Source organism: Aplysia californica, unplaced genomic scaffold (genome assembly GCF_000002075.1).
Source record: "Aplysia californica isolate F4 #8 unplaced genomic scaffold, AplCal3.0 scaffold00031, whole genome shotgun sequence".
NCBI classification, from domain to species: domain Eukaryota; kingdom Metazoa; phylum Mollusca; class Gastropoda; order Aplysiida; family Aplysiidae; genus Aplysia; species Aplysia californica.
Genome location: NW_004797301.1, coordinates 882,504 through 895,273, shown reverse-complemented (window position 1 = coordinate 895,273; position 12,770 = coordinate 882,504). Strand labels below are relative to the sequence as shown.

Here is a 12,770-nt window from a genome sequence, read left to right as displayed (position 1 = left end):
ACACTCCGCCTTTGAAGGGGTTGCACCTTCTGCAGACGAAGCAGTGGGTCTATTTATATCCCCCCGACCCACTGGGGGTAAAAACAATTAGGATAACAACCTTTTCTAGTGAAAATACAGAACAGAAAAAACGACATCTACTGGGCCCAAATATTTAACCAGAAGAAGTAACAGTTCACCTTGAGATGTGACTGTAACCTGCTGTTTTTTCCGTTGCTCCAACATATTCTTCAGAGCAACTGACGACGATGAAGACATTGCAGAAGAGGCAGCTGCTGAGGCAGAAGACTGACTAGTCTTTGACCCCATGTGCCGAATTATAGTTCCATGATTCCTGCTGGACGTTGAATCATGTCTTCCACCTGATTAGAACAGGAATAAAGCAAAAATTTGTATCAATCGCAAGTCAAGCCTCCCGGCTGGATGAGATGGACATTTTTTTTTTTTTTAAAGAAAACAAAAAGGAAACACTTTTCCTACCTGCCTGAGACAAATGATCCAAAAGCAAAAGACTGAAAACTTCAAACTGTCTTTTTCACATTAACTCTTTGCAGAGGCAGGATTAGGGACAGCTGCCAGTGCTTCCACCAGCTGAAGCTGAAAAGTAAGGAAAATTCTGCCGGGGGTCTGGGGGCCTCTGCGGCCCCTAGCAGGGTCCAGGGACAGCGTCCCGGGTGGGGGTTCAGGGGGCGAAGCCCCCGAAGAAATTGAAATTTAGTGCTTTTAGAGAGTTGAAAATGGCATTTGGGAGCCTATTTGAAGAGATTGCCTAGACTAGAGCCCATAACATTTATTTTTTCACCAACATTTTGTCTTGTTTGATTTCTTCACCAACATAACTTTCCATTGCTGGCAATGTTTAAAAGCAGGTTCCCCTTTCATTGCTACAATAACTATAATTCAATTAATTAATTTGACGTCGCACCATTGATAGCAGGCAAACCTGGGAATAATGAATAGAGAGGTATACCTTCACAATACAGTTGCGCAGCGTATACCCAAATTTTTTCTCAATTTTCACGTCTGAATGTCGCCTGTCACAACCTCAGAACACCACTTTGAATTATTTTTTATTTTACCTACGGCTGGATCGGGCCGATCGAGCCCGACTCGATCGCCTGAAACTGAAAACAAACACGTTTGTTTTTGAGGCGACCGAGTCGGGGGCGATCAGCGCGATCGGCCGATCCCATTCGTAGTCTCGTAGTGGGCACCCGCGTATCAGCATATTATTATATTTCTTTCATCGCGGCCCGTATTGCGTTCACGTGCCGTAGAATCTTCACATTGATAATTTCTCTAGATTTAGACAAATTTGCAAAAAAAGTTTCTTTCTGACAGTAATTTTTTTGTCTAAGATCACAAGTCAATTTACTTGATCAACGCGCAGATTTTCCAGCCACGGCAACAATCCGAAGATAGACAGAAGGAATGAGTGAATGATAGAAAGGAGGAAATTGGCACAAAAGGTTCGCCAGATTTTGATCCATCTGCAGGTAAAAAATGTACTGCCGACCAACCCGCAATGAATTCAAGGGACATAGCGGTATAATGGCCGATTGCAGGAAAAGCGCAATCTGGCAGGTTTCAATAACTTTAACTTGTTGCCGAGAGAATTACCGTAAATATCCGTAACTACAAGACGATAGGAAGGCGAGTACGAAATTTCGGCAGTCCTGCGCTGTCGCAGTTTTTTTTACGGAGGGAGTTGATGATGAAGGAGGAACAAGTACGGGACTGGCAGAAAGTACGGATTTCCGTAAAAATACGGAAGAGTGGAAGCACTGAGCTGCATTCGCTGGTGACGCATGAATTTTAGCCTTTTTTAGGGGCCAATAAAAACATTTTACATTTAGAGATAGAGCAAAATGTTTTTCTGTTATAGAAACTAGAAAAGAACTTTTTAGGTAATAGCATCATTTAGCTAAAAAAAAACCAATAGCTTTGACGCAGTTTATTGAAGAAAAAGTGGTCCATCAGGCCAAAAAAAAAATTCCTCCTGGCACAACAAACATTCAGGTACAGACAAGATAGAAGTAATTTTTAAAAAGGGTCTCTACATACACACAAACATACTCTCATAACAACAGAAAAGCCACATTACAACAAACAGTCCTTTTTGGAGTGATAATCCATGAAACAGGGGTGAACACAGAAAGTTTTGTCACAAGTATCACGCTTGAAATGTGACTGGAATTCTGTTCCTTAGTTCTTCCCTGCTCGCTCTTGCGCGGGCTGCCTTATAACACACAAAGCAGGCATTCCTTTTCTTCTTAGCTGCATCCATTGGAACAAGGAAATGCCTGCTAAACAACCTGTCAATGCAAGGTCCATTGTCAATGGTCAGCTCATCCTCACAACGGGCAGTGGCCAGTCCAGTGCAGACTTCCATGACGAACCTGCAGAGTTTCAGGGGTTTCTGCCAGTTGGTCCTCCTTGCTTTATTGTGCAGGATTGAGGCCTGAACCATGCAGAGTGTGAGGAGGTGCAGGGCTACCCTTTTTCACCACAACTGAAGTGCGCCGCGAAAAAAGTTGTGCCCTCCTCTTTATTTCATATCGGTGATTTCACAGACACGACTATACGTGAGGAGTCGTGAGGATCCAAAAAGACGTGCCTGAGTGCAGTACTTCTTCGAGTGCGGACCGGCTCGCCCTGGTATCGGGTGTTCCGCGACGCCGTGGAAATAAAACAAAGGCTTAACAAAAGGGGGGGCCGGCAACTGAGCTGTATTCGTCTGCTGAGCATCATCTTTTTTACACAGTTGGACAGAGTCGCGCTGACCTATGGGATCACCACATCCGACCTAGCTGCTCGTCTGTTTCGCGGCGCACTTCAGTTGTGTGTGGCAGTATATTTCAGCCTTAGATTTGATCATGACAGAACTTGACACCCACACTTAAATTTCACATGCCATTTTTCACAATGACCCTGCGCCTCATCTCACACAAAAATTGTTCCCTCTATCTGGAGAAGAACACATTCTCACAACCTACCCAGTCAGACTAAAGTCCAATATTGCTCAAGTCGAGTTATTTTGAAACAACCTTTAGAAGTGGGCAGTCGCACACTCACCTGAATCATTCCTCATGCCTGCTTTCCTTTTTCGTGAACTCTCAAATTTATCATACGATGTTATGCTGTACCCTGCTTCCATGTTCACTTCTTCTGCTTCAGACAAGTCATCATCTTCATTGCCAGGGCCCTCTGCAAAATAAATTTGGACGTAAATAAAGGAATCACATTGACAGGAAGCTAACACACATAACAGATTGGGAGTAACAAATGGATATGAAAGAAGAAATACACTCCAATTATGCCATACAACCAACAACATGCATCAGACGAAATCAAGGCAAGTCCTTTTTCATTACATTTCCAAGACATATGAATTGACCTACGATTTTTGTGTATTTACATGCGAAACAAAAAGTACTTTAGTTTTCTAGCTGAAGTCTGGAAATCAATTCAGTCAGAAAGCCGACAGTCCTGATGCATGAATTGGCTAGTTTTGACACCTATTTCATTCCCCTGAGAGGTCAATTAAAAAGAATACTATTTTTTGAGTGTATTTACCGGCAGAGCTGTTAAAGTACTTTTAAAAAGGTACTTAAGTACAAATTTAAGTACACTTAAGTACAGTAAAAGTACTTTCCTGTAAAATGTACTTGAGTACAAGTACTTTTTTAAAAAGTACTTATGAGTACATTTTGAGTACTTTCTGCTAATATGCTAAAACACTTCAGTGCTAATGCAAAGCATCATATTGAATAACATATCTAGTATATTTAACAAATTAGGCCATTTATTACTAATAATGTAAACAGTATACAAAGCATTTGAATATACACACTGAACGTAGAAGGAAATGGTCCGTGAAATTGAAAAAAACCCAGCAAACACACAGACGCAACTATAGTGAGTGATATTATGAATAGAACTTGTTTGAGCAAGACAATATGATCAAATGTAAGTCAGTCCTAGAGGTGGGAAAGTAGGAAAAGTATCCAAATTGGAAAATGTAGAGACAAAGTTGCTCTTATTAAGAAAATATAAAATCGATGAAAATGGCCAGCAATTAAAATTGGAAATGTACATTAAATCCTCAAGGAATCAAGGTAGCCTTAAGCACAAACCTCCAAAAAAGTTAAAAAGAAATTTAGGTAGACTAAAAATTGTTAGATTGATATACATTGAAAACTCAGTTACTGTTGCAATTGATTATAATAGTGGTAAGACAGATTTTGGTCACACTGTGTAGTCCATGGTGCCCACGGCAAACCAAAATAGGCCTACATGTAATTTCCTAGAGTCTAATAAGTGTAGAGTAACCAAAAATTCTCTACTAACAGTAGTCTTCGCCTAAGATCCCAGTGCTCGGGAGCAAGGGAAATACGGGATCTTAGCCGACAAAGCCATGGAAGAATCTACAGTGGCCACTGACGTGACCCCTGGGTGGGTTTATGACATATGGCAAGCAAAGAGTGGTCAACCTTGATGACCAATCACAGTAGCATGGTGGCATGAGGCATGCCATAATATTTTACCGTACACTCATTAGCATATCGTCTCGAGATCTTTATCTACGTTTATCAGTTGCCCCTCCCCTTTACCTGTCCAAAAATGTTAGCCTTCCATCTCTGATTGAGTCTCCCCGCCTTTGTCGTTACGTACCATTACGCTGTGACCACACCAATTAAAATTCAGACTGTCTCGCAAATTTGTGAAAAGAGAAAAACTAATTTACAACTTCAATGGACAGGGAAGAGTTCACAGTTCGATGTGATCCTGCCAAGAGCGAATTTGTAGGCCCTACCCACCTTGCGAGTAAAGTAAGTTCAGGTGGCGAGCTCAGGTGCGAGTGTGATGTTTGGTGAAAAGAAATGCATCGGTCAGTTCACACCTCGGTGTGATCCCGCCTGGGGATCATTGTACTGTTTCATGGAGTTTTACAACGCGTGTGATCACTTTCACGAGAGTGGCTGATCTTTGACGGACGCGACGGGCAGTTCTTTGATCTCAACTTTTAAACTCTTGGTTGATCGGCTGTGCCAGCTCGGGTGTTTGTTCCGTAAATTATGATCAGAAATGCCGGCACTTACTCTTTCATTAAGCTTCAAAAGTACTCAAAATGTACTTTAAAAATACTCAAAAGTACTTTTATAAAAAGTATCGGAGTACAGTAAAAGTACTGGTTCTCAAAATGTACCGGAGTACAGTAAAAGTACCGAAAATTGTAACGTAAGTAGAAGTACCGGAGTACTTGTACTCCGTTACTTCCAGCTCTGTTTACCGGCTATACAGGAAATACGCTTGTTTTCTAGTAGAAATCTCGAAGTTAATTTAGCTGGTTAAAAACTTTCATCATGGAAACTGCATATACCTGGAAGAAAAATCATGCCAGAAATAAGGGTTAAAAACATTTCTTTGCTTTCTCAAATCTTTTTAGTTTATTTTCATTTTGCTCTTTTAGCCCTGCTCATTTTTGGAAAAGGATTATATTTTGCTAATCTTAATTTAGAAAGAAAGAAAGAAAAAAAAGTACAACCCCCTTCCCTTTTGGCAGATATCATACTCGTGGCGTCGGTGGCCTAGTGGTTAGGCTCTCGGACTCGCAACCGTAAGGTCGTGGGTTCGAATCCCGTCAGGGGCCCAACGTTGTGTCCTTGGGAAAGGCACTTTACACGAATTTTCCTCACTTCACCCAGGTGGGAATGGGTACCCGGCTATAGACGGCGAAAGATCTTGTCAGTTTGTTAGTGTTTGAGCGCTTAATCAGCTGCTTGCACTGTATGCTTCCCGGGAAGCTGAGAATTTTCGGAGTGTTCTATGGTCAGCTGGGGTAATAATATAGTGTAAAGCGCATAGAGCCTGCAGTTGAACAGGGATATGCGCTATACAAATGCTATCTATTATTATTATTATTATACTTTAACATTTTCAAAAGGATCAAACTAGGCTTTACTCACCATTTTGAACAACACATTACAATATGTGCGATACCCACATGTGAAACTCTCCCCAAGTAGATAAAGCTCACTGGTGTTACAAAAAAGGTTTTTTTTCCAAATCTCGCATACATCTATATCATTATATTATTATTAGTGCTATAGTACTTGAAATACTTTCAAACAAATGGGAGCTACCTTGTATAGCCACTGAATAAACCAAATGCTTCAGCAGGTTTCTTTTCATTAACCTTTTATTAAATGCTTAAATATATTTGCTGCTCCTGTGCAAAAGTGAAAGTAAAAAACAAAAGTCTCTTCACCTGATGCTGTCGTAGTGGAGTCAGACGTGTGCCCATCATCTTCAGCTTGAGAATGGGGAGTCTCAGCATTGACAACTTTGAGGAAGACTTCAGCCATGCGCTGCTCTTCCTCTGAGCATTTGTTCAGTTCAAGGTCATATTTCTTCTTCAGTTCACTTTTACGCTTCGCCAGCATCTGTATCTCTCTCTCTTGCTCCACATCTTTTTTCTTCAGGTGCTGTAAACAACCAAATGAGTGTTGTTAAGACTTTGTTTAGGTAAAAATCAAAATGTCAGCCTCACACACTTGTTTGAGTTAGAACAACGTCATGCTTTTTGAAATATGAAAGACCAACTGAATATCTCCTTCTTGTCCAACATTTTTCTTCCTAAACAAATAATGGGGATATTATTTTACAGCAGGCTGGGCTGATTTTGTATTATCATACCGCTGTTCCAGAATCCAAGAAACGGTAGGTGAAGCCATATATAATACACTAGAAAATCCCCAATCATCCACTCACGAATAAAGAAGTAAGTGCGAAGCTATTTAAAAAGAAGCATGTAAAGACACACACTACAAACGGTCATCAGGTATAAAAGGACTGGGAATCCCAGTAGATGAGTGATCAGTGAGCTCAGGCCGACAATGTCAAGCATAACTGAATTATGTTTAAGTGGACAATCACTTGGTGTATTGATGTGACATTGATGAACTGATGAACATTACTGCAGGCCTACTTACTATTCTAAACTAAATTTGCCAACAGGGACCTATGAGAATGTAGTACTTAATCTACAATAAAAATAACATGAAAAGCAAGAAGACAGAAATATCATGAGACAGAAAAGTAGTGCAGTGCAACTCATTATTGGAGTCCTACGGCCATCAATGTAAAAAAACCAACTGAGCGACTGACATTCTGAGACGAGATACATTTCAACACAAAAATTACCTTAATATACTTTATCGCACCCTGAAGTATTGATTGAGTCGCAACTCTCTTATTTTCTAAAGATGGCACACACTGTTGAAGATGGTTGAAGCATTCCCGAAGTTGCTTCCTCCTGAATAACAAAAAATGGAAATGATGTTTGTGACCCATACCTCACAACTATGAGACAGAGTAAGGCTTTTCAACGTATGGGTAAGAAAACAAATAGTCAAGACATTGTAAAATTCAAATTTAAGTGCCCACAGAATTTTCAACACTGTTTTTCTATTTTTTTAAAAGACATTAAGACAAATAGGACGCCTAATTCCCTGAAACCAAAGCATTGCTAAAAAAAATTATATTTTTGTCATTTTTGAATAGCTGTTGTCATACTGAGAGGAGCTGCCATTTGCTGTATGACTTTAGTGGCACATAAAAAAACACTCATTTATTAATTCAGCCTGCTTCCATATATACTACTCTTATGACGAATTTCAAAAGTCACAAATTCAGCAAAACATACAAAGAAACATTTACATTCTAAACCTGCTATTTAATAACTTTGTTGTACGCTACCTGTTTTTTTCCAGCTGGTTGTGTACTTCCCGTGTTCCAGCTCTGAAAAAAAAAAGACAGGATGATAAAATATTATAATAATAATAATAATATATTAATATATAACATTTATATAGCTCATTTCCCAAAAAAAGTAGCTCAATGCGCTTTACATTGGAATACCCATTTTTCAAAAACCTTTCTTACTACTTCCTTTCTTCTCATGCAATATACATTAATGCACACACACACACACACACACACACAGACTATTTTCATCCAAACATAGGAACAGAACAACTATAATGAAAGACAACGTTAAAAGCTTATGAAGGATAGGCCTGTAGGAACAGAAAATGTTTAAGATGTCTTTTGAAGCTATCAAGTGTTTTTATTTGTCTTAGTTTCATGGGTAATCTGTTCCACATAAATGGACCAAGATATGAGAAAGATCTCTCTCCATATGATTTGTATGATTTTACAGGTGTCACAAGTAGGGTGTTATCGTTTGATGATCTTAGGTTTCTCCCTGGTTTATATATACTGATAAGTTCTTGTAGATAAAAAGGAGCAGTTTTATTTACACATTTGAAACACATGACGCAGATTTTAATATTATTCGTTCTTTTACAGGGAGCCAATGCAGTTCTTTTAATAATGGAGTGACATGGTCTCGTTTTTTAGATCTTGTTATCAGTCTAGCGGCATTGTTTTGAATTACTAATAAACGATTCAAATATTTGTTGTTCAGACCTGCTATGCCTTGCATTGTTTTTGCACACGAAGAACCTTAACCTTTCATTTTGTGACTTGGATCCATGATTACTTTGACATGGTTATTAGAGGCAAATATAGAGATCATTCAACTCTTTCCAAGCTACTCAACACACTGCACCATTATTATTTTACATTATAAGCGATAAAATAATAATGCAGGGAAAGAGTTAACAATGTGACAAGTTTTTATCAAATATGATATTTATGCAGCATAAAAAAAATTAGACATCGATACAGCTGAAAGGCAACAAGAAAAAGAAATTACTCACCCCCCTGCCCTCCTCCTTTCTGCAGCAGGAATCCCATCCTCCAGTGATCCTCTTCCATTATCTGAAAATGGCAACTGTATGCCTGAATTTTCGTTGTTTTCATCTTTGGATTTTGCATACTGATGAAAATTGGCACCTGATAACAAAAAAATCCATGGCAGATTTTGACAACATATAGTAAAAACAAACAAAACCCAGAGCAAATGATATTACTGTGTTCCCCAAATCTTGCTCAACTTTTCTAAAGGTTGTTTGACCACCTGAAAGAAATAGTAATTATGTGTGATACAGTGAAACCAGGCATATTCATATATATATTTCAAAATTATGAAATCAAAGTAATCGACATATTTTGCCCAGTTGGCAATTTCATTCAAATTTCTTATTCAAGCTCAACACCTTTGCCTTTTATGTCCATTTAAAAACATTTCTGTGTGGATTCTACGAAAAGGCACAAAAACCATTAACTTTGGCAACCATTTTCTTGTTTATTTTACCTCAGACACCATGTAACCCCAACCTCTTTCACTCTCAAATAATATCAAAAGCAAGGCAAATACCCTCATACAAATATGTCCAAAAGTTGACAAGCACCTGATTCCACCATGTAGTGACACAAATATTCTTCTACACACAACATTATGCAATGAAACTTTCTAATCATGTCATTAAGACACAACCAAGTGAATAAACTATAAAGTAGAGTTGAACAAGACTTGATGGAAACGTGTAAGATGGAAACCTTTTTTCTATGCTGTGCCATTCTCAACTAAAATTACAACCTCACTCAGACCTAACTTTGCAAAATGCCAGGAAATTGTTTGCGTAGTGTGCAATCTCTACTGAGGAGGAAGCGTATCAGAACGTGGTGACCATACAGCTGAATACACCAGAAAGATCAATAAAAGAGCCTTCAAGTGGCCGAAGCGTGAAGGCAAGATCTGCTGTTCACTCCAGTGATGTGCAATAAATATGATCCTTGGTCTAGACTATCCACTATGTCACTGTCCTCAGTCAATGGAGAAGGTAGTTGACCTACACTCATATCATGATCATGCACCCTCCCCCCTCTCATAACATCTCTATACATAATTTGCTTAATAATTAACTAGATCTACCCTCGCAGACCCGTAACTTTTTTTTACACTTAGCGTTACACGAATTCCTATATAATATATATATATATATGTTTTGAATACAAAAAATACATGTTCAAAATGTCATGTGTTGGTTATGTGCGTGCTAGACAACAGTTGAACCTGTGTAAGACGGAATCGCAAGGGAGCCAGAAAAAAATTCCATCTCAGACAGGGCATTTTAGGGAGGGGGGGTGTTTCAAAGGCCCAGCCGGTGGGATCAAGGACTGCTTGTCTGGTCAGCAAGCAGTGGTCAGAACGGCACACCTCTCAAGTGCTATCGTCTCTGATAATGAAATGCATCAGTCTTACTTATCCAATTACCACCAGTGCTTGCATTTCATAGGACCACTGTTTGACCTAAAAACAAGCGTTTGCACATCTTTGCTTCCAATCTTAGCCCCACCCATTGGTGTAATGAGCAGTCAACAAATGCCACCCTTTACTGCCATATAACAATGATTCGAGGAACTCTTTTCTCGGCAGGCTGAGCGATCAGGGCGCCAGGCATTGGTCAAACTAATTTCACACCTCGCTCCGGCCACCAATGAAAGTTTCCGTCATTTAGATCTAGATTAGTATTGAGTATGATCAGCAATAAATTATAATCATGGCCACATAGTTTTGGTATATGAATCTCTATAAAAAGAAGGGGTGAAAGAAATAGAAAAGGTATGAGAGTAAAATGAGAAGGCCTGACTGTACTGTTGTTTGGGGCAAAGAGAAGAGTTGAGGCCAGCCGAGTTGAGTCAGTAATAGTAATAGTAATAGATCTAGATATATAGTAATCATTTTATTTAGAAGAAGAAAAAAAAGGGGGGGGAGGGGCAGACGCAGAGGAATGATCAACTCATCCAGAAAATTTGATATATGAACACTACCATCTTTGCCAAATGATTCGGATAAATATCAATCAATACATGTCCAATTCCTATATCGACCACCAAAAAAACCCAGGTGAGGACAGAATGCGCCAACGACTCAACTCCAGCCTACTTGTAGGGCCTACAACGTGATCGTTGATGATAGCGGACGCGTGAGGCCGTGACCTACTTTTCATGCAGAACGCATTAGTAAACGCATGTCAATGTAGTGGGTCCTTTGATAAACTGAAACCACACATTTAAACTCGTTTGTTAACAAATGCTGTCGTAACTAAAAATGAGTTGTCCCTTTTACTTCATGAGCCTTTAATTAGTCATCGTAAGGTTAAATATTGGCAAATTGTCGACTGTCGGCGAATGTCAGGGTTAGGATGTCCCTGCGCTGTGGGGCCATCATCAGATCGAGGAGGGTGGGAACATGCCAATGTACACACCTTGACCTCAAAGTCAGAATTTAGTAATTATTCCAATAACAAGACAGCATTTGACACAAATAGTCAAAATCAAGTCTCTGGTACACTACTGCGTGTTTAATTATGCGAAATGCCTCACAAATTCACTAAATTTCAAGATAACGTGAGTACTTACCACGTGCCGATCTAGCGGAGACACGATCGGTTCCATCGTCCGAATGTTCCAATTCTAAAACTTTGGCCGCTTGTAGTAGTAGATCCATTTGGGACCTATCAAAATGATATATTTCCAGTTATTCAGTGACCGATTTGTACAAGTAATACCGATTTTTCAAAAGCACTGAAGCCTGAGGACAACGATAACGACTTAGAATAGTCCTCAAGCCTTCGGCTAAAACATGGCGGTTTCGTTCATCACAACCAAAACAACACATGCACCACGAGTAACACGTGGCTTGTGATTGACAGGTTTGTTTTGTTTCTAGACCAATGAAAGTTGTTCTTTAAATAGAAGGAGAATCATGTGACAATGACCTAAACGGAAACAAACTAAAATAATCTGCCTGACATGTACGTAAGAACCGTGCACTGAAAATGAATCAAGCCCCCTTTTTAAAAGAGTAGGCCCTAATCAGTTTTGTCAGACACTTCCCTCGTGACTCCAGCCAGCATTACGACCAATGCGAAACTGCAATGACATACGATAAATAATCAACAAGCAGCAAGGTGGAAGAAAAGCTCTGAACATCTTGTGATAGAACCAGCAGCGATCGTGACCGAGAATTTTGATTTGTAAGGGGCACGGAGGTCTTGGTTTGAGGTTCTTTTCAAGGTCAACGCCCAAATGCCCCCCCCCCCCCCCCCATAGTATCAGCGTTTAAAGAATATACCATTCAGCTGTACAGAAACCTAAGCCTGTCTGAGTACATCTGACCGTTATTTGAGTATATGGCAGCAAAATAGTTCAGCTTTTGGTTAACTTTCTAGGCGAGCCAAAGATTAGCGTATTATTTCCCAGATAGGCCCATGTAGTTTGTAGGCATAAGACGTGACCATATGCGCTTGGTTTGTTTGTTGTTATTGTAAAGAAATGGAATAATTGTATAAACGGGGAACATGGTAACATTTAAGGGGGTGAAACTGTTTCAAACATTGGCTTCCTCGACGTTTACGATGTGTGCATGTGTGTGTGGCCTAATTTATTTGATCTTCATCCTCTCCCCCCCCCCCTCCCTCCGGACAATAGGCCTATATTATTATACTATATTCTCTTGCTCCCCTGTCGTCATCCGCCAGCAGTGAATCGAGGTCATTCACCACGTGAACCTCTATATTTAGATATTATACGTGAAAGTCGTTCGGTTGTCTTTTCAATAACGATTTTGACAAATATCAAAATGTTTTAAGCAATATTTAGTCCATCCGCATATTATTTACGTGGTAAGATTGTCTGTGATAACAAACACATCATTACTTATTCGGTCACTTATTTCAACCGGCAGGATGTTAATTATAATAATTCCCTCTTCCACTTCCAGAAGGGGCGTGTAC

General features: G+C 39.6%; 1 protein-coding gene across 2 annotated transcripts in view; it reads right to left on the bottom strand.

The window, feature by feature from the left end:
• Nucleotides 1-11,664, bottom strand: part of LOC101852380 (mucin-6) — a 24,553-nt gene extending 12,889 nt beyond the window's left edge. Inside the window, exons 1-7 of one of the 2 annotated variants that reach the window (XM_005091503.3) lie at nucleotides 11,395-11,664; nucleotides 8,787-8,922; nucleotides 7,762-7,803; nucleotides 7,207-7,318; nucleotides 6,272-6,488; nucleotides 3,076-3,207; nucleotides 180-362 (exon numbers count right to left, since the gene is read on the bottom strand). In XM_005091503.3, the coding sequence (XP_005091560.1) occupies nucleotides 180-362; nucleotides 3,076-3,207; nucleotides 6,272-6,488; nucleotides 7,207-7,318; nucleotides 7,762-7,803; nucleotides 8,787-8,922; nucleotides 11,395-11,482 (910 nt within the window). In that variant the 5' untranslated portion in view covers nucleotides 11,483-11,664. The remainder of the gene's footprint in view (nucleotides 1-179; nucleotides 363-3,075; nucleotides 3,208-6,271; nucleotides 6,489-7,206; nucleotides 7,319-7,761; nucleotides 7,804-8,786; nucleotides 8,923-11,394) is intronic. The other variant, XM_005091504.3, reaches the window with a different exon arrangement.
• Between the last annotated feature and the right edge of the window lie 1,106 nt (nucleotides 11,665-12,770).